Genomic DNA, 27,758 nt, shown 5'->3' with positions numbered 1-27,758 from the left:
CTCCTGACTCCAAGGAAGAGACAGACAGGCAGAGGGAATACATTTAAGTTCTATTAGTATGAAACATTTAGTTTCTGTTCATAGAAGAATTTCCTAAAAGTAATCTGTTACAGAAGATTTTACTAAGGTAGATTTTACAGTATCATTCTTTGAAATTTCCTAAAATTAAAATATGTTTGTATTCCTCTGTGGCTGTGGAAATGACAGTCCATTCTAACTACCAAGGCTGAAGTCCTGGGGTCACGTTCCTGGAAGATCTGGGCTCACTTCTTTCAGGCCTATGACTGATCTAAGTCTGTCTCACAGTGGTTTAAAAGTCATTTTATGGTGGTATGTAGAGAGCCACTGCTTCAGTTAAACTCTATGTAGTTCATACATTCAAAAACAGGTTGATCGAGTGCCTAGTCATTGTTTCATGTCTCACTCCTTAAGGAATTCCTGGAACATAGTTTTTTGTTTTTTCCTAATGATTGTATACGTTAATGAATATGTTACCTTGAGATGGGGCCACAAACAAAGCAGATACAAATTCCTGACATCAGGATGCTACCATCTAATGCAAGGATAGATTAACAAGTAAAGCTGAAGTATGTCTGATGAAATATGTGTTAGGAAGAAAAATCTGGGAAGAGGGATATCATGGGGAAGGCCAGGACAGCAGCAGTGCCATGGGTGGGTGTGTGCATGCCATACTAACTAGAATTTATCAGACAAAGCTTTACTGAAGGTGCCACTGTGCAAAACCCTGAAGGTTGTGAGAAACAGATTGTGAAAACGACCAGGGCCTAAAAGGGCAAACCAAGGGCTGTGACTTTTACTATGCATGAGATGGAAAACTCACTGGAGGCTTCTGAGCTGTAGAGTGACATCACTGAGCCAAAGAGTGACATTGTATTACTTATGTGGTGTATGTCTTCATGTCTGGCTGACATGTGGGAAAAGAAACCGTGTAGAGGCAAGGTTGGCAGCAGGAGGACAGTTCGAGATTACTGTGATAAGTCCAAGAAAAAGATGAAGGTGGTTTTCCAAAAAAACTTGATGCTGAGAAAGAATATTCTAAACAAAGGCTAGAATGTTTCATCTTGAAAAAAGTCTCTGTCAAGCAATTTATGTAAAACTTTAATGATACTAAGATGTTAGTGTTTTTAATCTAAGACATAGAATAGTAACGTATTTCATTAAATTAATTTTGTGAAATATGTATTTCTTTCATTTCAATAGAATAGTCATTTGGGAAGATGGCAGCTTGGAAATCAATAACATTACAAGGAATGATGGAGGTGTCTATACCTGCTTTGTAGAAAATAATAAAGGGAAGGCTAATAGCACTGGGACTCTTGTTATCACAGGTAGGAAACCATTTGATTAACTTTACTTTTTTTTTTTAAGTTTGACAGTGCTTAATTTCTAATGTACTATAAGACATGATTCAGCACTAAGCTTATAAGACAATCCACGTTTTGATGTTTCCATTTCAAAAGCCTTCTGTGCAAATCTCTTGTTTGATGAAACTATTCTTGGAATTTAAATTTGTAAACATCTTATTGTTTTGCACAGAGATTTCAACTATATTGATTTTTATTTTTTAATGTACTAGATAATATGGTGTCTCATATTTTTTTGAATTGTGGTTTACTCCTTTATTTAAAAATGTATAGATCCCACACGAATTATATTGGCTCCAATTAATGCCGATATCACTGTTGGAGAAAATGCAACCATGCAGTGTGCTGCTTCCTTTGATCCTGCACTGGATCTCACATTTGTTTGGTCCTTCAATGGCTATGTGATCGACTTTAACAAAGAGAACATTCATTACCAGCGGAATTTTATGGTATGTGTTTTATTTTTCATCTTATTAACATCCCAACACCCCCCATGTGTCTGCATTGCACCTGCTATTACCATAATCATGTACATGAGACTGGAAAACAGGTAAAATTTTTTTATGGGTCTCCTTATATTAATTGTAATATTCCTGAACCTTTCTAAAAATGGCTAGCCCTGAGGATTTTGGTAGCGATATTAATCAATAAATATTCATTGTGCTTTAGGTCCACTTCCTCTTTATTATAATACAATTTTTATATTAATGTGTACTCTGCCTCATTATATCTGTACTATAGGTTCTAAGTGCCTTCACATTCATTTTAAACTAAGTAAGAGCACAGACTTATCCTTTGTTATAGTGATGACTTTATGGCATTTATTTTATTCTTTGAGGGTAAGAAATAGACAAGCTATATATGTGGGAGGGTTTGGAGAACTAGTCCATGCAATTTTTAAAAGGGTTAAATGGCTGTATTTTAAGAATAAGAAAGCTTACATGATACAAGTCCTATAATTAAGCATAGTGGTATCGTTGTATAGAAATGAAAATAGAGGAAAAAGACTGGGAAGTAACGCAAGTATAACAACTTGCATAGGAACACACTTGTTGCACTGATAGGGCTACCTAAATTACAGTGTATTTAAAGGGCAAATTGATCACTTCTTCTTCCAGTCTGTTCTTTAGAAAGGCAATCATTTAGGAACCTAAAGACCTATTTAGAACATATGCTTAGTCAAGAAAACTTTAATTCTAATTTTAGAAGTCAATTTTTAATAAAAGTTTGAATTAACTCAGTAGAGTATTTAAGATTTTCAAGTCCTATGAACTCTGAAGTTTGATATGTATCTATTAGAATATTATGTTTTCAAATTGTCTAACTCTTTCAAAAAAATTCTTCTAGAACTTTCCACTTTAAAAAGCCAAAACAAGTTTTTAGTCAGGTTAAGATTGTTTTTAACTAGATGGGAACATTTATTCTTAAATTTTTATTAGATAGATTCATAGAACAATTATCAATACAGTATCAATGTTTGTGCCTTCTATATGTTAACTGTAATTCCAGTTTTTTTCTTTTTAATCTAACAAATCTAGCTAAAACTGTACATCTACAGTGAATCTACTGTCTTTCAGTTTCTGAAACAAATTTATACTTTAAAAATAAACAACTGGGAATTTGTAGAGAATGATTTTAACATTATACCATGTGATATTTTTTCTTTATATATCTATTTTGATGTGCTTAATTATAAGAATGCCCAACATTAATAAATTTGGCACCATTGTCTTTAATAATTTCTTCAAATTGTGTTTTGTTTTGCAAGAAAAGCAAATAGCACTCAGTTTTTACTCATTTGAAGAAAAGAAGTGAGCTAAACAGAGATTTTATTTTAAAAAAGTAGACTTTTGAATTTGCTTGATATTATATATTGAATATTTTCTAAAATGCAACAAGCATAGTTTATACAAGTAGTTACTTATAGCTGCAGTAGAGTCTCTGAAAATAGATTTGAAGGTATAACTTACCCTAAGTTAAGCTGAAACTTCATATGTGGAGCCTCTTTATGTTCTTTAAAATAAGTTACTTTATGTTGATTGACGTAAATAAACATTTCAAAAAAAGAAATGAAGGAAGGAAGGAAGGGAGGGAGGGATGGAAAGAAGAGAAAGAAAGAGAGAGATGCGGGGGGGGAGGAGGAGGAGAGAGAAAAAGACAAAAAAAGAGAGAAATAAGATAAAAGAGACCCATGGCTTGAAAAAAGAGAAAAGTAAACCACTGAAAGACTAATTAAGAAATAATTATTACATTAGGTCATAACAATGTAAGAGACTTTGGTCATCACCAACTGTACTCCTTCCTTTTGTGGATGTTAGCCACAGGGGTTCATGTTGTTGCCCCTCAGGGAAGCCAGAGCAGACCCTGACTCTGAGCCCATACTCTGGCTTCAGGGGCTCAGTTTCCGCTTCATTCCACCATATAAGAAGCATAATAACAATCAGTGGCATAAAACATACTCACTGGTTAAGTATGCAACTTCAGTGAGTAAAAGTATCAAAGACACATTTTTAGCACTTTGTAGATGGACAAGTCGATTTAACTCTGTAAATAATTAAAAAACCCAGATAAGAAATGTATTTTGAATTATTAAACTTAATTCTGCCTTTTGAACCTAAGAAGGATCTATGAAGCTTTCCCTTGCATCCTCCTTCTCTTTTAAAGCAAACTTCAAAGTCACACTTCACTGCTAAATGTACCACACAAATTTGAGTAAAACACCGTATGGGTCTGATCCACCTTTTGGAAGCCAGTACTAATGGCTAGTAATTGCTTCTGGGGTCACTAATAGAACACTCAGAAGGAGGGGTTCTTGCAACCTAAAGCTCAGCGAATGAAAACATAACAGGGATGGCAGGTATTGGGGAAAGCAAATTCGAAGGAAGGAACACTGCTGCCTGCGTTTGTCTGTTATTCAAATTGCACTAGCAAATATGTCAGTATATAATTTTTTGGTTTTTTAAATCATGTTTTTATATTTTATTTAATTCTGGCAACATTTCAATTATTGAATATCACTTGTTCGTTTAAAAATATAGTACTGAACCCATACCACAGCAGGAATAGTGATAGGCACTAGGGTGTATAAAACAGTGAATAAGACGAACACAGGCACTGTTGAGGTCTATCCCAATGGGACTTTTTCTGCAGACCTACATTGTTGGAAATGCCTCATAGAGTAACCGTGTGGTTTCCTTTACTGAGAGAACTACGTGTTAGATCTGTGGGAAAGAACTTCAAGATAGCTGCTAATAAACTATGAAAAACCTAACAGTCAACCTTTTTATCTTGGGTATTGGCATATCCCAACGATCTGTACTGTTCTAAGGTGCGATAGCTTAAGAGTGAATATGGTTTGAACTTAATGCATGTTTAGAGGGTGTCTAAAATTCAGTGCCAGGCAGATCCATCTCTTTTGACCCTAAACATGGTCCTAAAGTAAATTGCTTGAGGAAATTGGATCCCAAAGATTACAGGTGGGGAATTTTGAAGTGTGTCCATGTTCCACTGGAGATCAAAGAAGCCCAACTAAAAGAATTGTGGACCGACAACATGACAACTGTGGATTGAGACAAAATTCTTTTTGAAAGGGTTATCTTGAAAATTATGGATCAAACATTGAAGAAACCAAGGTGATTGGCAGTGGAAGGAATCAGAACATGTGAAATTCCTTAAAAATGTATTGACTTAAATAATTTTGCCTGTGTTACACATAATAACAAAAAAACCTTTACACTTTTTGTAGGAACAAAAGACAAGCACAGACTCTGATCCAAAATAAATCAGAGCTACCCTATGAGTTTAAAATTTAAATATAAATGAGTTGGTAGCTATCACAGTTAACAAAACTGATGTCATTGTCACCATCATGTTTTAATAATTTTAATTGCTAAAAATTAATATCAGAAACTCTAATTCATGAAGAATATAGACATAAAAATTTACACTTTTAATTTTAAGAACCTAAGTTTTTATTTTCAAGTTTGGCTTCAATAATACGTTATATTCAATAATCAAGCATGCTGTGAGTTTAGCTTGCTATTCTTGATCTTGACCACCATGTGGCAACCGTGCATAAGGTTTCAAATTTCACAGCCTGACCTACTTGGAACTTGAAGCTTTATGAAATTAAACAAATTACATCTATCATATATATAAAATTATAATATATCTAATATATCTATATCAAATTAATTATATCTAAGATGTGTGATTTAAATTTTTTTCTTTATACTTTTTCCAATTATATTAATATAATTATCAGGAAAAAAGTAACTATATATTTTTGAAGATGTGCATTTCTTTTAAGAATTTATAGTGACCTATAAAATTTAAATATATAAATAACATTTCTATTACATTTATGATCCTACTTTATGTAAAACTCTTTTGAATTAATTAGTTTTAAAATGTAGCTATTAATTTTAAAGTTGTAAGTCAACAATACCGATTATAGAAAAAATATTAAGAAGTTAAATATCTAATTTACCTGTCATGTTATTTATTCTTTCACTATTCAATAAATATTCACTGAGTGTTACAGTGTTATGTAACTAGGGTCAGTAAATGTTTCATTTGAACTTGAATTTATGCGTTGATGTTAAGTATATATATGTATATATACATATATATATGAATTACAAATTTCATAACTTTGGAGCTTTGATACAATAAGCTTATAAGTAGTTTATCTGGCATTCTTTTATTCTGTCAAATTTATATGGCAAATACCTATATTTTTCAAGCCCAAATATAAAATGATTTCTATTTTGATTTTCCAGTTCAATAGCTACTTACTCATTTAGAGTAAATACAAAAGCGGAGTCATTTTACTTACCAATTTAATTTATAATCCCTTTTGTTCTATAAAGGATGTAAGACTATCTACCAAAAAATATGTATTTGTAATATATCATTTTATTCCTTTCTCATGGTGGTACCTGATCTGCAGAAATTTTTTTTCAGGAGCTATCTAACTTTTGACACCCACTTTGAGTCATTTTCCTTCAACTATTTGACAGTTCTCCCTGTCAGAGCCATTATTTTAGTTAACCACGTTGAGTTTCTTAAACTTTCTAATTCTGGTATTGCTGCTATAATACCTTTTTTTCTGTTTACAAATAAATGTTAAAATTATAGTTCAGTTAGAAGATTTTACATACCTGCTTTGAATTCATAAATATCATATGAATTGTTCAGAGGCTTTGCCACAACCAGAGCTCTAGGCTCCATTAAGCTTAATCTAGAGTCAGTGATTAAGCCTCTCTAAGTTGCAGATTTCCTCCTCTGTAAACTTTTATTAGTAATTCACTTATTTCATTCAGGTTACTTCATTGAGTTTGCAATACTTGTTACTTCATAATATTTTTGTGAGAATTCAATGAGAGAATGCCTATAAAGTTCTTGGCACAAGATCTGGCAGGTTATTACTAATACTTTTTATAATAGAGCAATCATTCTACATCGAAAATTCCAGAAGCTTTTGCCAGATAGTTTTTTTCTGGTTATAGATCTCATTTTTCATGATTGATATTTTGCACTGCTTGCTCTACTGGATACCTAGTTTGAGACAAAAGATTCTAGGTATTTCCTTGCTGAGGGCAATGGAGAGGTAATAATAGTCAACATTTTACTGAGTGCTTGCTGTTTAGCCAGCATTGGATTAAATGCTTTTCATGTATTTCTCAGGTGATCTTCATAGCAGTCCTCTATGGAGCACATATTACTGTGATTTTTTTCTCAATTTCTGAGGTGGGGAAACAAGATTTGAAATGTTCAGTAACTTGTCTAATGTCATACAACTTACTGGATTTGAAACCAAGGTGGTTTGATTGTAGACCCTGTGGTCATCACCACTTGTTTCTAATCCATTGACTGGTACTCATGTCTATATCTATTTAAATAACCTCCCTCCCATTATTTGAAACACTATAAGACAGCAGTTGAACAGCAGTTCAACTCCTAACTTATTCTATAATCTTGTTTAATGAACTTTTTATGTTCAAATTTATCCAAATTACTTTATTCTCCCTACATGATTAGCAACCTTTGCATCACATTGTAAGTCAAGTCTACAGAGTTTCAGATTGCCTAACTATAAAACTCTAGGCAGTTCTTAGTGATCTCCTTTAGAGAGATAGGTTATGTGTGTGTGTTTGCAGGTGTGTGGACATGCATTTGTTCTGACTTATAGACAGCATTCAAAACCAAAGTAGACAGATTTCTTACCCTAAGGCTGAAAGAAAATATTAATTCTACTGAACATGTCACAAAAATGTGTTTAAATCTGAAACATGTATCTCATACTAGAAGAACAGAATTTGAACAGATGTTTTGCTTCTGTGCATGCAAAAAGAGAGAAAGAGAAGCAGTAATAAACAGAAGTCATTTTTTGTTTGTTTTTTCAATTTCATTGGCTCTCTGTCATTATTGAACAAGAAGGTAAAGATTGTCCAGAGTTATGGGGCAACAGGTTACAGCAGAAAAGGAGTGTTAGGCCATAATCCAGATTAAGACAAGAATCAAATTAGAGCTGAAGAAACAGCAGAAAACCAAGAGGGCACAGTGAGATGATGTAAGCCCTAAAATGCTTGTTCTAAACCAGGAACAATTTTTCTCCCTAGGGAAATTTGGTCATATTTGGAGACATTTTTGTTTATCACAACTGCAGGCAAGTGGTGTATTACGGGCACCTGTCTAGCACGGGTGCTGCTAAATATCCCATAATGCTGAGGACAGTCCTCCACAACAGAGAATTAACTGGTCCAAATTATCCATAGGGTCAAGATTGAGAAATGATGTTCTCAAGGGAGATTTTTTTAAAAAAGACTTAAGAAAAAAGGGACTGAAAAGTTTTAAGCATAGTATGTTGGAAACAAAGAGAAGTTATATTATTTTGAGCAAATGAGAGTGCTGAAGACAAAAAAAGAAATTATAAGAGGATAGATAAAGCATTTTTCAAAATAGTATCAGAAGTAGAGGATAGACTGCATGTGTTTCACGAATTCAAGACTCTTTAAATTTTGGGAGAAAGAAAGAAATATGTGAAATGTCCCCTGACATAGTTCTGTGGTCCACACAAAACCCACAAAGGCAGGCTACCTGTGCCCAAATTGTTTCTCTACTAAGGGTAATTAACTGGAAAAGAGAGAATTCTATCATCCCTCATTCTGTCTGAACTTTCTCTACCTCCCTTTCATTACCCTAATAACACGTGACTTACACCTAACTATTCTATTTTATTTTGCTATTTTCTAGATCATCACACTTCCAGGGCAGAGATCATGCCAGCTAAAGTTATTCTCTAGCAGAGACTCCCAGAGTCTAGACTTTAGGAAGCATTTGTCAAAGATAAGGTTAAATATTTGGAATTAAGCACATATAGCAGCAAGTCTTTTTTCTTCAGAAATGTACTGGTTTGGAGAAATTTCTAAAAATTCATTCAAAATTAAAGTCCCATTTGTTTTACATAGAACTCCTTGCATACTTAATCATCACTGGAATAATTATTCTGGCTCTTTATGCTTGCAAAATACAGTGTGTATATAAAATAAAAAGAAGGGGAAATAAACATATAAACTTTTGGTGTCTTAGGAATTTTATTTTATAATTTTACATTGTCAATTTTGATGTTTTATTTACTATATCACACTAGATATATACTATTTTGTCATTAGCTCTCATATTCCCAAAAAACTAACTAATTTTTTAAAAAACTAGTTTTTAAAACAGAACATTATCTAAAGATCTGGAATTTTGTTGTTGTTTTGCCCTTGACAAGTTATATGATCTTGGGCAAAGCAGTCAATCTGTGCCTCAGGCTTCTCATCTGTCATATGAGGAAGTGGGGCCACACCAGAAGTTTTGAGAAACAGCAACAGAAGGTTTTTAGCAGCAGAATTCTTTTTGCAAAGAAAATTTAAATTAGAACCCCAATAAATATCAAAGATGAAGGTAAAGTTGGTCTAACTGAAAAAATTGTACCCATGTTTGTGAGCATGTGTAGGAGACCAAAGCCTTAACTATAGGGCATCTCACATCTTCCTGTCCCAAAACACATCCCATTCTGATCCCTTCTTTCTACCAAGTGATCCATGAAGGTCTTCAGAACACTAAGGCTAATGGAAACCAATTTAAAAACCATATAAATTAAACAGTGTTCAAGTTTTCTTTCAACTCAAAAATATGGGTTCTAAACCCAAGGCTTTGATGGTTTTGTCCATCATTTAAAATGCTTAGTAGACATCGAAAAGAAAATTTCCTTCCTTATGAGTTTTAATTTAAAATGGTCCGATTGATCAAAATTGAACTCTTCAGCCATCAAAATAGCCAAATTCAGGGATATTCAACATCTCCATTGATCGAGTAAGTACGGGGTGACCTCTCAGTAATTATCCTAAACTATTTCCCTAATATATTTAAGTATGTATATTTGTAATGATAATACTCATTTTCATAAGATTTTATAAGTTATGTCTTTTTAATTTTTTTTTACATTCAGGCAAACTTAATGCTGATGCATTACTTAGAATAACACTAACTTGAATATTAGATCATATTAGGAAACTAATGTTAATTATGTTGTGTGTGATTGTGTGTCTGTGATTATTTAAGAGAATGGTTTTACCGTTTTGGAGATTCAATTTAATATTTTGATGAATGAATTACGATGGTATCAGTAATTTGTTTTTTAAGGATTCAACAATAGATAGACAGCTAGATAATTAGATAAAGTGAATATGGCAAGAAGTTTACAACTGTTGAATCTAACTGGTTAGTATATGGGTGGCCATTGTACTATTCTTTCTATTTTCTTATGTTTGAGCATTTAAATAGGTTAAAAATTAAAGAAAGAAAGAAAGAAAATATAACATATTGTATTTTTCCTGTTATGAGAAAATATCCACTTTTACCTACCAAACTGTGAATCTAAGTTCAGTTGTTTGATCCATGAAGCACTACTTTGTCAACAGCTTAACTTGGGGAAAACAGGTTAACTATTGAGCCTTCTACCAGTAGCTTAACTTAAAATCTAAAATTCCTTATCTGTAAAATGGAAAGATTAAACATATCTCCCTGAGTCTTATAAAAATTAAATAGGAAACATATATGTAAAGTAGCTAGCACATTGCAAGGCATCTTAAGGGCATTTAATAAGCTAGATCAGGTATTAGTAGGAGTTCATAGTAGCTATAGCAATGGCAGTAACAATAGCAGAAGTTGTAGTAGCAATCTTAATATTGATATTAACAGCAGCAGTAGTAGTATCCTATTAACGGCAACAGTGGTAGCAGTAGTGGTGGTTGTAGTTACAGTATTATTGTGTCCTCATCTCTAAAATACAGTTAAGAATAGTACCCCTTTCCCAGGGTTGTTGTTATAAGTGAATTTGCACATGTAATGTATTTATAATAGCCCCTGGCACCTATAAAACGCTTACTTTTTTTCTTTCTTTTTTTTTTTTTTTGCTCGTGTGTTGGTGATGGTGGTGTTAAAGTTTGCAGTTGCATCTGATGAATTTGCTAGTTATTCCTTCTTTAACCTAGGAAGCCAAAAGTAAAAAAGAAAAATGTTTATTTTTCATGGATATAGCATGTATCATACATATTTAATAATTTTTGCTTACAGGTTTCTAGAGTATTCTCTTTAAAAGCTATGTTTTCCTCCAGTCTTCCATATTTGTCTCTTCATTCTGAACTTCAATGGAACAAAAGAGATGTTTTTATACAACCATTATGACCTCTAAGCTTTATCTAGACCTTGTATATACTTTATGGCATATTTCTTTGTTCATCATGATTAACTGAATTTGTTAATACAACTTAGTAATTCAGACTCATTTATACTGCAGGACTGATTTTTCAAAGTTAGTTCATGGGGGAGTGGAAAGGAAGGAATAGGCATTTATATTTTGGAAGTCTTTTGATTTAAACTTGGGAAGTTTCTAAGTGGTAAACCACATATACACTTTGGAACATCCCTGAGCTGTGCTATCACAATTTCCAGTATGTGATTCAACTCTCCTCATATGAAGGGAAGCATTTTGTAATTCAGCCAAGCTGTGGTTTTTAGTGAAAATAGAGAGAGCATTCGTATCTAATTTGTGGCTAGAATGTGCTGAGAGCCATGATCTTTACTTGCTTTGTAAGCGTTTTGTCGACCACTGAGAACCTCAACTTCTCCTGAGGTATGGAAAGTGCTAGTACCATTTATAAAAACGTCAGCAAAGCTTTTATACATACACAACTCAATTGGAAATGATATAGCATATTTTTTCTTTATTTTCCTTTTGAGGTGTTTCAGTGCCACACCTTCACCAAATATAGATTGAATGAGAATAAATGTTAAATTCGCTTATTACTGCTTTATGCAAATCGGCCTATCATTACCTACCTAAGTCCTAATGTTTAAAACAAGCCTAACTTTTAAAATGAGTTTAGCATTAAACTTTTAGAATAGTTTAATTAAAAGTTTTTAAGGAGTTTATTATGAAGATTCAGTAAGTATAACTTTAATATGATATTTTAAGACAAAATAGTTTGTGTTTTTCATTACATGTGAAAAGTATGAAAAGCATAACAACATTATTCCTCTCAGGATTAAATAAGTGAATATGAAAACAGCACTGTGTTTCAAACTGAGATTTTGGGGAAAATTATAGTAATTTCATTAAAGAAGATTATTAGGTGTACAGCATTCAAATATTTTACAAAGGGTAATTATGGTGTCGCAAATTATTTTTATATTATTTTCCTGCTTTCATTTTTTTTATTATAAGGTTGAATTTTTTTTTTAAGGTTGAATTTTTTTTAAATTTTAATTTCTGAAGTATTTTATTTTTTAAAGTCCAATCTAATCCCATGGTTCATTGAAATAGTGGAAGTTTAGCAACAGGATTATCTTTCATTTGGATACATGGAGCAACCCAAGTAGTGAGTTAACATAATAAAAGCATGCAATAGAGCTAAGTGCTTTTAATTTTATGCAAACATTATTCTTTCTCAAATATAGCTATTATCTTGTGTCATGATAGTTTAAAAATATTTTTTAATATCTTTCCATTAATGAATATTTAATGTCAAAGTTCAGTACTATGATGTATTGAACTTTAAGGATGTTAAAGCACATTAAAGCAGTCTGTTTTATTAATATATAGTGTTTAAATTATTTTATTTTATGGTAATTATTTTATATTATTTTATTTTTTCTCACTAGAAATTGTCTCAGAAATATGTCAGTTAGCACCTACAATGGCTCAAGAAAAACTCTTTTATTATTACCTTCCCCATATACACAACTTTACTCTCTTCTTACTTTAAATATTTTTAAAAAGATAGTTATAGGTAATAAAATAATATTTCTTTACCCCTCTCCCCTTAGGTGAATTCTATTTAGTATGATATGTAGAATTGGCCAACTACAAAGTCAGGCAGAATCCTCAAGACCATCTTCAGTTCTGAAACCAACTGCAAGTTCCAGGAGTTGCCAAAACCAGCCTCAGTTTCCTTGTGCTAGAGGGAACTCACAGAATTCCCTGAAAACTATTATGCTCATGGTTACAATTTATTACCCAAATGGCATGCAGATTAAAAGCAACGAAGGGAAGAAATGCATGGGGCAGAGCCCAGGAGACGTACCAAACATAGAGCTTCCATTGTTCTCTCCCCATGGAGTCAGGATTCATTACTCTACCAGCTATGGTCTGTGGCAGTAGGCACAGAGTATTGCCAACCAGGGATGCTTTCCTGAGCTTTGATATCTAGAAATTTAACCAGGGCTTAATCATGTAGGCATTGATTGACTGATTGATTACCCAAATGGTTAATCTCAATATCTAGGTTGATTGATAACACATGACCCAAAGCCCCTACCCTAAGCCACAATGTTAGTCTTTTTGGCATGGTTAGCCCCTACTTTAAAACTATACAGGTGTGGCTAACTTCCACCCTAAATCACATGGTTAGAACTATTCAGTATGACCCAAGATGCCCAGGCAAAGAAAGAATACTACAGGTTACCTTCCAGAAGCTGACAGAAAGGGCAGATCTCTCTGTAAATTTGTGATTTGTATTACAAATTTTGAATTTGTAAAGGCCTAATTCTTTACAACAAATATGGGTGGTTGAAAAACTTAGAGGTGTCCATTTTCTTATATGTCAACTGCATTCTTTTCTCTATAAATTTACACATTATTCCTAAAACGTTTATATTTACTCATGAAATTGTTTACAAATAATTTGAAATATATTATTAATTGATAGCTGAACTCAGGTATATGGATAGAAATAGTTGTTCTCAATTCAGCTATTTTATCTTATAATATTATCATTATCTTACCTGAAAAATCATATGAAATTACTAAAAGAATTTAATAAAAAACATTTTAGATAATAGGTATTTTAATTCATTTATGGAATATTTATTTGTTGAATTCCTCCTGTCTGTCAGATATCACAATACATAATTTGTATGTAATAATAAATAAGACCTAGTCCCTTCCTCAAAGAATTACAGTCTAGTAGAAGAAATGAACAACTAAATAATTAGAATAGAAAGGGATAGTTAAAATGAAAATATGCAAGGGGCAATCCCTAACCAGGACCCTTTGGATCCCTAATACCCTTTGGATTCTAGAGAAGAAAGGGGCATCTAAACCACGACTTGAAGTTAGCCAAGTGATAGAAGTGGGAGATGGGAGGATCCAGGCAATGCAAGTGATATGTACAAAGGTCTGCAGGAAAGAGAACACATGGTAAAATGTAAGTTTCTGGGGCACAGGAAGTGGGAAAAGAAGTGACAAGAGTGTGTACTTCATCCTGACATCAAAATGTCTCATTATGTGCTTACAAAATTCTGCCATTGTGATGGGCTATATGAACTTGCTGTCCTAACTCTGCTTGTACCTGAAAAGAAGTAAACATGTATTATCTTAAGAGCAGATGCCAGAAGTCTTAATAAGCATGCTGAAAAATTCACTCAAACAATGTATATTTGGTGTTGTTATATCCCTGGGACTGTGCTGGTCTTAGGGATACAGCACATACAGCTGTACACATGTAACACAGGGATACAATGCTGAAGAAATCAGGCATGTTTCCTCCTCTCATAAAACTTACAGTCCTTCAGGGAAACCAACTTTAATCATATAATTGCAAAAATATTTTATTGTAAATGATATATATAATATCACATTAAGTAAAATGTGCTATGGCAAAATGTAACAACAGAAAACAGAAAGACTTGCTTAAGGAAATGATTTGAACTGATATTGGTGGGGGAGGGTAAATGTTATTTAGATGAAGGTGGTAAGATTGTGGGGTATGAAGAGATCAAATTCCAGGAAAGGAAACACCTTGGAGAACCAGAGATAGGAGATAACAAGATACATTTAAGGTCTTAAAAAGGGAATGTTCTTCTGGAGAGCAGAGTGTAAGTGCAATGGTGGCACTAGTTGAGCTGGAATATTGGACAGAATTTAGAGAATGGAGCCAAGTTGACTATCATAACACTTACGGCTTTTATTCCAAGAAGTGGAACATTTTTAAAGATTTTAGTTTGTTTTTATAGAAAGGGATGATTTGATCATAATTTGGATTTTTTAAAGGTCACCCTGAGTGCTAAGTAGAGAAAAGAATAGATGGGACAGGGGTGAGGGTCATGACCAAATAGGACATAGTAGTTCAGTGAGAGATGTTGGTAGCTTGGACAAGGACAGAGGAAGTGTTGAAGAAAAGGAAGGGATAAATTCAATAATTTATTTTGGAATTATAAGGAAGTTGAAGAAGATGAGAGGTTAAGAATTTTCTCAAACTTTCTGGAAAATGTGCTGTCACAGATGACTAGAAAAGTTGGGTGTTTGGGGAAGAAAGGTCAAATGCTATTAGAAGTCAAGTAAAATGAGTTGAAGAGTTGGGAACCAGATTAAAATGGACTGAGGGGTAAGAGGTAAAGAAACGGCAAAAGCTAAAAACAGAAAGTAAGGGTTTGAGGAAGAAGTATTGTCAGAATCCAAGCAACGATCCAATAATTAAGCAGCTTAACACGAGGAAAGAAGAATAGTTGTTTGTTTCCAAGGGAAAGAAGAAAAGAGCAGAGAGAGGTAAGATATGGGAGTGGGAGTGAGTGCCAACAAGATGATAGGGAACAGAGACAGGTGAAGGTCACTGAGAAATCCTTAGTAAAATTATGACCAGCAGGACTTTTAAAAATAGAAATATACAGTGGATGATAATTGCCCTACTTTGTGGGATACAACCAATTCCATGACCTTTAACTCTTTAGTACACCTACTTTACTACGGAATACTTCATGCTAGTAGGTTTCATGGCAAAATAGAGAAAAGGTTGGTCTGGAGCTCCTTGGTCAAGAGAACAGAAGGAAAGAATTCCCCTACCTTAGGAATTTGAAGAAATCTTGGAAACTTGATTTTTACCCAATCTTAGACCTCAAGGGACAGGAAGACCCCAACTAACATTAAATTGTATGACCCCTAGTTTCATTTTTCAGAGATTTTAATTACTGAAACCAAGGAACAAGGTGTGTGGCCACTGACCAGTTCTTTATATGGAGATAGTAGTATTCTATTACAACCAATTGAATCAATCTGCTCAGATGATAACTAGCTATTATTTTTAATTAATCTTATTAATCAAGCAAGGATTGCAACCCAAATACTTTCCAAGACCAGTAGGGAATTTAATATGTGAAGGGGCCACCAGCAGAACCAATGGTGAAGCAGAACATTTATTCCATATATAGTCATTAAATAATTAAAATTTGCAGGTCTGTCATATAACAGAAACAATACCTTCATCTATTACATGAAATATTAACCTAATCATTAGTTTTTCATCCTTTAATCTATCTGGATATCTATAATTGCAATAGTAAATCAATATTTTTGTTTCTCAGGGAAACCAAATGTCTATTTAAAAATTGAGTTTTCCAAATTTTTCTCTTAAGAGAGTATTTTGGAGATAATGAGCATGGACTATGTTATGCTCCTCCAACCAAGCAAACCAAGTAACCATAGTTAAATTACTTGGCTACTCTAAGTCTCACTTTTATCTTTAGTAAAATGGACAAAATAGGACCTATCTCATAGGAGTGTTTTCAGAAGAGAATCCCAGGATCTGTATAGAGGAGGCATTCTATAAATATTAGCTATTTTTAGAAATTGCATTGGGATGGTGCCTTATCATTCACAAGCAAAATTCCCTCAAGCCTCCTTAAAAAAAACATATGTTAAACACTATTCTAAGCACTGGGAATAGAGCAGTGAACAAGACAAAAATCCTTGCCCACAGGGAGGTTATATTTGGCCAAAACAGAACATGTTAGTAGAATTGTCCATTTTGACAGTTTCTGCACACGTTTAGTATCTTTGTAAAATGAACTGTGGCACGTCTTGAAATTAGTTGTTTAGATTGGTTTTACATAACCAAATTAATAATTCTCCCTAGCCATACAGCATTTATGTATCCTCATTGATATTGAGCATCAAGATTTTTGAACCTTCACATTTCTTTTTAAAAGACATCAATGAAATAGTTTCATCCTGTGCTTTCTCTCAAAATGCCCTCTGATTATATAAATAATAGAATACTAAAGACATTAAAGCTAAAAAGGACCTTAGGTAATTCACTCTATTTTTCACTTGAGATACCAAAGCCCAGAGTTTAAGTAACTTAAGAACACACAGACAGTTAGCACATCTCGAACAGGTGTTCATTTTGTTAGGGGAAAATGTACCTCTCATATCCTAAATACCATTTAATTGGTGAAAAAAAAGTACTGATTTGAATGACTGCTGTTTTTGCCGACAGCTGGATTCCAATGGGGAACTGCTCATCCGAAATGCCCAGCTAAAACACGCTGGGAGGTACACGTGCACCGCTCAGACAATTGTGGATAATTCTTCAGCCTCAGCTGACCTTGTTGTGCGAGGTAAGAGTTTCAACATTTGGTAATCACAAAACCAAAGCTATATGACTTACATAAATATGTATAATCTTCTGGTAACTCTGGTACGAATTCTTATATATTTAGAATCTCGATCCTTGAGAACAGTTCTTCACCCATGCCTGATTTATGCCAGCCAAGTAGTAAACAGAACTGATTTTGTTTGTTTTACGAACTACGTATTTTTTTAGCAACTTACACCACATACCTCCTACTAAATGTTTGTGCTTTTAAACTTAGTACTTACCAGAAGTTCTCAGTTCCTGCTAATACTTTTCATGTGTTGAGTAGAGTTTTGTTTCCTTTTTTACTTTTTATGGAAAAAATACACTGGTGCTGTTTATTAAAACCTCAAGTGTTATACATTTACCAGTATCATCTTAGAATAAAAAATGCTTTGTACATGTCTCATGTTTCTATTTGTTACTGATTTTCAGACTAGTGCTTTTGTTCTTATAAATGATTGAAAATGTGCTTGGATACATGCTTATTGAAAATACAACACCTTTGCTACTGGCCTCTGCTATATAGCTGTGAGGCCAGCTCAGAATATGCCTTACTTTATTTAAAATCATTCATCGGCTCTTTACTCCCTGCCTACAGAATGTAGACCATTCCTTTTAGCTAAGTGCCCAAGAAGTTCCATGAGGTGTGGTGACCTCGGCCTGTTTAGCTTTAATCTCTCACCATTCCTCCTGACCAACTAGTCCACAGAAATACCCTAGGATTTCTACCTCTGTTCCTTGGTTCACAGCATTCCTTCTACATGCTGTTTTCATTGATTGTTGCCCAAATCTTATCCATCCTTCAAGACTTGGCTCAAGAAGTAACAAACTCATGAGTCATTTTTATGAGGTCCCAAATATGAGCCCTCTCTTCTAAACTCTCATAACAATTATTACTTTCTCTAACGTATTTTATAGCAATCTGTACATATGAGTTACCTTCTCTACTAAGTTGTGAAATTCACATATGCATTTTTATTAATATTTAGTGAGTTGCAGAATTCTATCTCATAGTTTCATTGTTCTCTTTTTCCCTCTGTCTCAGTGACATGTTAAATTTTGGTTTTTTTCACATTTTACCTACTAGAAATATTTATTGACCATTATTTATTGCACTTCTTTTTTCAGTCAGCTTTTGCGCAATCAGATAAACAATTAGTAAATGAGATGATATTCATGGTTTGTCTTAATACCCATTCTGGATTAATTGAAAATTAATAAAACTCCAAGGCTACAAAATGCTAAATTAAAGGAAGTTCATTTAGATTCAGTATTTCCATTAGGAATATTTTGTTATCTGGAACATCTACTGTCTGTGAGAGTTATCAGGGAGAGGGACTATTCACTGTTCTTTCTAGTCAGACCACTAGCTGTTAAGTCACTTCCAGCAATACTCTATGCTTGTATTTAATTGAAATTATTTGCATATTAAAAGATTATCATTAGTGTTACAATAGGGGTTATGTTACAATGCCTGGGCATCAGTGTCTTCATATAATGACATTGCAGCAAACTCCCAGTACTCACAGGGAAGACGAAGTTTTACAGATGTAGTCAAAGAATATTAATAACCTTATCCACTCATACTTAGGTAATTAATAATCATCATACTCTGTATTTTTTACAGAAAAACCAATATAAAAAAGGTATAGCAGGTATTATGTGAAAATATAAAGTTTTTTTTTTTCTAAAGCCCTTTAGTCATAGGAAATATAACTTAAAGCAAAGCAATCTGGCAAGTGCACTTAGTAGAAATATGATATAGCATTTTAAGTCCCTGCACTATAGCAGGGTGTTGAAAAAGCTATACAGGTAGATAAAAAGTATTGCTTAACACTGATAAAAGTCTGAAAGTTGTAATCATTCTCCAAATGTTATTTCTAATAATATAAAAGGTATTCATTTTATATCAAGAGAAATTTGCAATTCAAATAGTCAAATACATTTCTGCATAGCTGCATTCTGATGGCCAACTACTCAGCAGCAGTAATAAAAGTCACAAGGTAATTGGGGGATCCAGACTTCAAGGTGACCCTCAGTGATCCTTGCTTTCTGATAAACCAGCCCCTGTGTAATCCCTCTAACACTTAGGGTTGGTTTATGTGCCAGCAGAAATGACAGCGCTGAACATTGTCATAAATCACATTGCTGCTTCTGCCTTGGTTTTTGGAATTCTCATTTTGGAGGAAGCCAACTACCATGTCATGAGGATATTTCAGCAATCTTGTAGAGAAGCCCACATGAAGAGGAAATGAGACCTCCTATTAATAACCAATACCAACTTCCCAGTCATTTGAGTGAGTCATCTAGAGAGCAGATCTTCCAGTCAAGCTTTCAGATGACTGTAGCCTTGGCCAACAGTTTGATTATAACTTTCATGGCAGACCCTGATCAAGAATTATTCAGCTAAGCCACTCAAAAATTCTTAATCCACAGAAACTGTAAGAGATAACTGTTTATAAGTATAGCTGATTCACTTTGTTATAAAGCAGAAACTAACATACAATTGTAAAGCAACTATACTCCAATAAAGATGTTAAAAAAAAAAAAAGAGATAACTGTTTACTATTGTTTTAAGCCACTCAGGCCTGGGGTAATTTGTTATGCAGCAGTAGATAACTAATACAACCATGGAATGTGCTGAAAGAAAAATAACTCTCCACCAAGAAGTATATATACAGACAAGTTATCATTTCATAATGAGGAAAAATAGTTATATTTAGACCAACAGAAACAGAGTTTATTTCCCAAGAGACTCTTATGTCTAAAGGAATATTTAATGGGTAAATTTCAGGAAGAAGGAAAATAATGCCAGAGTAAAGTTCTGAGACATCAAATAGCATGATGAACAAAGAAAACAGTAAAAATACCCAAATCTAAGCAAACAGAGCTAAACTAGACTTCAGAATATGCTGTGGTCTGGGTTTGAGAACTGGCAAGAATAAGTTGCACACTGATCAAGTTGATAGTTGCTTTTACTTCAAGTTTCTATTAAAACAACAAATCTGACATATATATGTATGTATGTATGTATATGAATATGTGTGCATATTTTATATGGTCAAATATAGAGAATGCATGAAAATGATAATCATGAAATATAGGGGAGTTGTTACCCCTGGGTTGGAGATAGGAGAGGAGGTGAGTGTGGTTAAGGAGGGAGGGGACCCACAAAAGGCTACATCTGAATAAGTAATGTTTTATTTCTTAACCTGAATGGTGAGTTTTTAGGTGGTCATTTCTTACTTTATACAGCTTTACCTAAATGTTAAATATTTCTCAATATATTTAATTTAATTAAACAGGGTGACCTGCTATCCCCTACTTCCTCTCCACCAACCTTTTCAGCAAAGATTCATGAAAAATCTTTGTGTAACCTCTGGGTGCAGGTGCCAGACTTGGCTGTACATCAGATTTACTACTACAATTAATTTTAAATACACAATTCTAAGCCTCTCTTGGAAGTTTCTAAATTAATAGCTCTGGGATGGGTTTAGCAAAGCTAGCGTAAAGATTGACCTGGTGAACCATGGTGCATCAACAACGGACACAGAAATTGACCCATACACATATGCTCAACTGATTTATAACAAAAATGAAAATTAATTCAGTGGAGGAAGATTAGCCTTTGCAATAAATGGTGCTAGAACAAATGAGGATTCACAGTTCAAAAAAAAAAAAAAAGGACCTTATACATAATTAACTTGAAATGGATCATGGACTTATTTGTAAATTTTAAACTATGAAACTTTTAGAAAAATAAAGTATAGGTGAAAGTCTTCAGCTCTTAGGGCTAGATGAAGAGTTCTTAGACTTGACACCAAAAGCATAATGCATAAAATGAAAAAGTGATAAACTGAACTTCATCAAAATTTAAAACTTTTGCTTTGTGAAAGTCCCTGTGAAGATGATGAAAAGACAAGCAACAGACTGGGAGAAAATATTTGCAAACCATATATCCAAGAAAGGTTTGTATGTAAAACATATAAATAACTCTCAAAACTCAAAATTAAAATAACCTAATATGAAAAAAGATAAAAGATGTGAACAGACATTTCATTGAAGATGATATACAAATGGTAGATAAACACATAAAAGATGTTCAATGTCATTAACCATTAGGGAAATGCACATTTAAAGCCACAGTGATATATCACTACATACCTATAAGAATGGCTAAAATAAAAAAGAAATAGTGATGCAAAACAACAGAGTCACTCACCCACACATTGCTGGTGAAAATGTAGAATTGTACAGCCACCCTGGAAAAGAGTATGGCTGTTTCTAAACATGTGCTTACTACAGGACCCAGTAGTTGCACTCTTGGACATTTATCTCAAAGACATTAAAACTTATGTCCACATAAAATATATATACACAAATGTTCATAGCTGTTTTATTCATGATAGCCCAACACTGGAAACAAATGCCCTTAAACAGGTGAGTGGTTAAACAAAATGTGGTATATTAGTACCATGGACTATTACTTAGCAATAAGAGAAGAATGATCTATTGATGTGTGCAATTTGGATATGTATCAAGGGAATTAATGCTGAGTGAAAGAAAGCCAACCTCAAAAGGTTACATACTGTATGATTCCATTTATTTAGCATTCTTGTAATGACAAAATTATAGAGATGGAGAGTAGATTAATGGTGGCTTAGGGAGGCTAGAGGAAGGGGAGTAGCTGTAGCCATGAAAGTGTACAACAGGGGATCCTCATGATGAAATTGTTCTGTATTTTAACTGTGGTCATGGTCCCAGAAGTCTACGCATGTGATAAAACTAAAAGTTTCTTAGAACTAAACAAACACATAAACACACAAATGAATGAATGTAAAACTAGCAAAATCTGTACTATAAGGTTGATGGATTATGTCGATGTCAATTTTCTGGTTCTGTTATTGTATTTAGTTATACAGAAAGTTATGGTGAGTAAATGAGTGAAGGATATGCAGGACCTTCCTGTATTAATTTTCACAGTTGCATGTGAATCTATAATTATCTCCAAAAAAAAGTTTAAGAAAAAAATCACTGGACATAAAATACACTGAAAATATAAAGAAAATATGTACATATGGGCTCTTTTTTCAAAAATAGTATAATATTACTAGAAGGCAAAGAGTATGGCACACCCAGAGGTAATGTTTGAACAAGTGGTGGCCACCAAACTGCCTTCTGAGGAAGTGGATCCAGGCCTGGGAAGGACCTAGTGGGGTTGCAGCTTTGGAACCAGGGTTGAATTACTGAAGGCAGTAGAAGAGAGTGTGTGTTCTACTTCTTTCCCCAGAACCCTCCTTCACTCCTTTTTCCCTATGCATGTCTGTCTCCCCTTTAAATAAATACTGGATATATTTTTAAAGAATGTCATTACGGAGGGCATCAAATTACAGCATTCCAGAGTGACCAAGTGTTTAAACCTGGCCTGGGCTGGCAAATCTGTATTTTTAATAATGCCCCATGATGCTTGTGATGAAGTGGTCTTTAAATGGTTTTTGGAAATTATTGTTCTAGGGAATTCTTGGAAAATAGTTTGAAAGTCCTATTATTTTGTTTATGGAATGGGTAAATTACATTAGAAATGTGTTTCAAAAAGATGGTAAGGTCCCCTTTTCCTCCAATTCATCCTGTTCAAACCAAATAGAAGTCAATCAACAAACAATTGAAAAACTGTTATGAATATTTGGCTAGAAGTCAGGGAAGGGAGCTCTGATGTAAGGACAGGAGTGGCATGGAAATGCAGGAAGGTAGTCCAGGTGGTGAGAAAAAGAGTTAACTCCTTTTTCCCTTACCCTTATATAATTTTAGCACAGCTACACTTAAGCCTTAAGTCACACCAAATAAGATAGCTTCAAAAACTCTAAAGTTAATCAAGAACCACTCAATCTATGTATCAACAGTAAGTAAATAAAAAAACAAAAACAAAATATGATGAAATATTTCCCAGCTAGAGCACTGATATAAAAATGAAGATAACTTTACAAGAGATTGTAATGCCATTTCTTGGTAATATGGCATTTCAAGTAATTTATAAAAGATTTTACTAATTTTTTTTCTATCAGAGCACATATTGACATCAATTTAAATTATTATTGTATTAGTGAAAGAGGTAATTTCAGAATAAAACTTTAAAACAGAGGTGCATATAATATAGCCAAAGAGATTTAGAACTCAAACAGCTACAAACTGCTTAATATCTAGAAGACCTTTACAGTTTAAAACTATTTTTAGTTAAAAAAAAAGAACCAGCTATTAGACTTCAAATGGTTTTAGGCTTCTTATATAAAAATCCAAATCAAGAGGATCGATACAAATTTCCTTTTTGTTGTTGTTATTGTAATAAAGGTTGTACTAAATAGGTCCCACAAAAGTGTATTTCAGGTTGTTTCATCAAGTAAGTTTTGATGCACATCTACAGCCCTGTATGAATGTTTTTAGCAAAAGATGTTTCTGGAGGACTTAGTGCTTTTCAGTTAAAAAAAAAAGTGTCATTTAGAAGGAAAGGTGTTTCAGGATTTATCTGACAGCACCTGTGGGAGCATTTATGTAGCTTGCCAAATCTAAATTCTCTTTTATGAGTGCACTTTTGGACAGCATTCAAAAATGGACCATAAAATTAGGCCACAAAAGCAAGAAATGAGGCTTTGACGTCTGTTTTTTACTACTTTCCATGGCATTTCTGCTGTATTATAAATATCCTTGGCAATGCTACCGACCTTTAGGAGGACCTTCCTGACACCTGGCTGAACATAATGTTTGTCACTAAAATTGCCAAAACAGAAAATGCAATCATGATTATACTTTTCACATCTGCCCCCTCTTTTACATCTTATATACCATATTAAACAAAATTTCTTAATACAAGGCTGAGATTTAAAAACAAACAAAAGAAAAAGACTTTAGTCTGATTCTCAACACTAACCTGTGCTATGTGAAATTTGGAAACATTTAGGAAAAAGTGTAACTAAAGGTCCAGTGGATAATACAAAACTGTGTAAATCATTGCATCTCCAAATTAAGTTTGTATTGTTTATATTTTTATATTAAAAGCTTATATTCATAGTTTTATGTAGATTTTCATTTAGATTAGAATATTGTGTGTGTGCATGTGTGTATGTATGAATGCCAAAATGTGTGTGTGTGTATTTCTAATGCCAAAATACAGTTGCAGAATGGAAATGGATATGTTAGATGTCATCTTTATTTGATGTAATCCCCTGAAGTTTTTAGTACTTGGCCTAATGACATGGTTACCAGATTCTTTCTTAAGGAGGTCATTTTGGTTGATGACTAACCCACTTTTAAATCCTGTGTTGGCTAAGTTAAGGTATTATAGCCAAATAAATAACCTGCTGGAAGCTGTCAATATACTTTTTAGTCTGAATAATACTGCTGTATTTTAAACAATCATAATGGTTGGCCAATGGTCTTTTCTACAGAAAATGCTCTTGAGTATTTGTTACTCCCAGATGTTCTATGTTAGCAGAGTTCATATCCAGAGCACACCTCTCTTCGCTATCCAGGCAAACAATTTTGAACCATTTACTTAGAGATGTTGTTCCAGATTAATTAGTACTCTTTCTTAAAAAATAGGAAGTAAACATTTTCTTTGTCTCAGATAAAAGAGTTCTAATGGTCCTATTATTGGAAAATCATGCACCAGTTACATCTTTTTTCCTTCCAACTTCTTCAGAGTAGCTACATGAAATATCTGCATTTATGTTAAAATTGGAATATACAATTTTAAATCTAGAATTAATCCTGGAGGTCATCTAGAAAATTTCCATTCCTTTATACTACAAAATTTAGACTTCAAGAGGAAGAGACTTGTCTTGTATTACCCATCTATTTCATAATAATCATTTTGGAACCTAGGCTTCTTCCAGATTGTAAGAATAAATAAAATCTATAGTTAATTTCTAAAACTTCTGTAGTTAGTGCTTTAAAATTTTAATAGTTTAATACACTAAAACTTTCAACAGTTAATTTGGTATAGTACCCAAACGATTACCAAGTCTGTTCTAGAATTGCTGCTACTAAATGGTGAAAGTTACTGACTGCAGTTCTGCTCTTCTTGTTTTCCTATCCATTGTCCAGCACATGCTAATAAATAGTAGTTGGGTTTTTAAAACATTGTGGGAAAAATAAAGCCAAAGACATTTATTTTAAAAGGTTAAATTACCACCTGTTGGATTATTTAGCATTCTATTTGTATGGCTAACTCAGGGACCCTGGCTATTTGTGAAAGCAAAAAGACGGTGAGTCTGCTGTCATGCTAAAAGTTAGTGGAACTCTTGGTGCTAAATCAGGATTTAGATTTCTGCGGTATCTGGCATAAATATTTACCCAGTGTTCAAGAATTCCTATATTCAAGTTATTATTAATAACCAAATGTGGATTTATGTTCAAAATTATTATTTAAGCATGGCATGCCTAAATTAATTCAAAAAGACTTTTAAATTAATTAATTTAATCACTATAAAATTAGGAAGAACAGATTAAAAAGTTGCACGTGATGTGCACACAAAGCCAGACAGATGCACGAGTACACACACAGCTTACCACCTCCACCTGCCTCACACACACATGCATATGTGAAGACATCCAGAAAAGAGATTCATTTATACAGGCAGAAAGATGTGTCCAGATCATCAGAGTCAAATCAAAGAGAATAGTTGAGGTAGTTTTTCAAGTATTTGGGTCAGAAAAACACGCATTTACCTCAGATACTTGGATAATTGCCTCTGCTTTCCACTTGCTTTGGCCAAGAAAGTTTGCCACAGAGACAGACTAAAGATTCCATCTCGTCAGTCCTTGCAGGACTGAGACAGGAAAATGGCCCTCATTGACCACATTGGCTGGAGCAACGACTGACAGGGCGCCATTCGGAGGCATCCTGACCCCACTTGGCACTAAACCACAGCCATACATCTATTAATAGTGAAGCCTGCCCAGAAATTAAGCTTTCTCATTTCCATTGAGAATCAACAAATTCAAAAGCTGCTAAGGGCCAGTTCTCCATAACTGTTGTAAGCTAAAGCTGAAATAATGAGCTGAAAGGTGTATCTGAATTTACAAGGTAGCCTGATTGTTTCAAAGCTAGAACTTACACGTAGTTCTATTTGATAAAAGCTCTAGTAAAAGTAGCAGCTTTCCCAATTACTACTGAAGTTATGAAGTACATCAATAATTTGAAACTGTATTTTTCAAAGTCAGTTCGATATAAATTGACATAAATTCAAGGAAGTGTTCAAATATATCAGCAAAGTATGTAGTTCATTCAGAATGAGTCATGATATTTTAAGCTTTAAGATGGATCTTGAAAGTGATTTAGTTTATCCCTTCATTTTACAAATTCAAAAATTGAAACATAACTGTGTGAGGGTTATAAACTGGTAGATAACACTGTGAAGGATGCACTGATATAAATTTAGATTACTTTTCTTTTTCTTCACTGGAGTACAGTGAGAGAAGTTTCCTTGTAGGATTTCTTCTCTTCTTCAATCAATTGCTCCTGACTCTCTTTGTCTTATAATCAAACTGATCAGCTTTTGGCAAACTGGAATTTATTCTTTGCTACGCAGTCAGCCTGTATCCATGATTCCCTTAAAAAATAATCAGCAAACTTGCTTCTCCTCACTCTGATTCCAGGAGGGAAAGCAGGAAAGATTTACGAACTTAATAGTCTGGCAGGCTTTTAGACACTCCACTTCACTGACCCATCATGGGCTTTATACATCAGTGTCTACTTACCAGATAGTAATGTCAAATTATGCTGACAATTACATCAAATTACAAGCAGTACAGATAACCAGTGATATCCAAAAGTCTTTATGGACATGAATAAATGGCAATTAGTTCATATTTAAAAAAAAAATTTTAATTATGCTGGCAAAATATGTTTCCAACTCTAATCTATATCCTGTGAAAAGACATATATTATGAATATAAAATTTAAAAATAAAGATATGTAATTATATGTTAATGTATAATATATGACATAATTATATAGTATATTTTATAACAAAATACAAATTACATAGCATATATTTATTATATTATGTTAGGATACGTAATATTTATTAAAGCCTTATTTTTTTTTAATTTATTTTATTTTATTTATTTTTTGGCTGCGTTGGGTCTTTGTTGCTGTGCATGGGCTTTCTCTAGTTGCGACGAGCAGGGTCTACTCTTCGCGTGGTGCTCAGGCTTCCCATTACTGTGGCTTCTCTTGTTGCAGAGCATGGGCTCTAGGCACACGGGCTTCAGTAGTTGTGGCATGCAGGCTCAGAAGTTGTGGCTCGTGGGCTGTAGAGCGCAGGCTCAGTAGTTGTGGCGCACAGACTTAGTTGCTCTGCAGCATGTGGGATCCTCCCAGACCAGGGATCCAACCCGTGTCCCCTGCGTT

General features: G+C 33.7%; 1 protein-coding gene and 1 non-coding gene across 4 annotated transcripts in view; both read left to right on the top strand.

The window, feature by feature from the left end:
• Positions 1–27,758, top strand: part of CNTN1 (contactin 1) — a 378,978-nt gene that overhangs the window by 251,291 nt on the left and 99,929 nt on the right. For all 3 annotated transcript variants that reach the window (XM_027093461.1, XM_027093460.1, XM_027093458.1), the window contains 3 exons: positions 1,222–1,349; positions 1,659–1,834; positions 17,210–17,330. In XM_027093461.1, the coding sequence (XP_026949262.1) occupies positions 1,222–1,349; positions 1,659–1,834; positions 17,210–17,330 (425 nt within the window). The remainder of the gene's footprint in view (positions 1–1,221; positions 1,350–1,658; positions 1,835–17,209; positions 17,331–27,758) is intronic.
• LOC113613102 (small nucleolar RNA SNORA18) lies at positions 4,502–4,632 on the top strand. The gene has a single exon (XR_003430082.1). It is a non-coding gene; the product is annotated as a small nucleolar RNA SNORA18 (small nucleolar RNA).

Source organism: Aethalodelphis obliquidens, unplaced genomic scaffold, assembly GCF_003676395.1.
Source record: "Aethalodelphis obliquidens isolate GAN/ISIS:26980383/991018 unplaced genomic scaffold, ASM367639v1 scaffold84, whole genome shotgun sequence".
NCBI classification, from domain to species: domain Eukaryota; kingdom Metazoa; phylum Chordata; class Mammalia; order Artiodactyla; family Delphinidae; genus Aethalodelphis; species Aethalodelphis obliquidens.
This window is presented reverse-complemented; position numbering and strand designations above follow the sequence as displayed.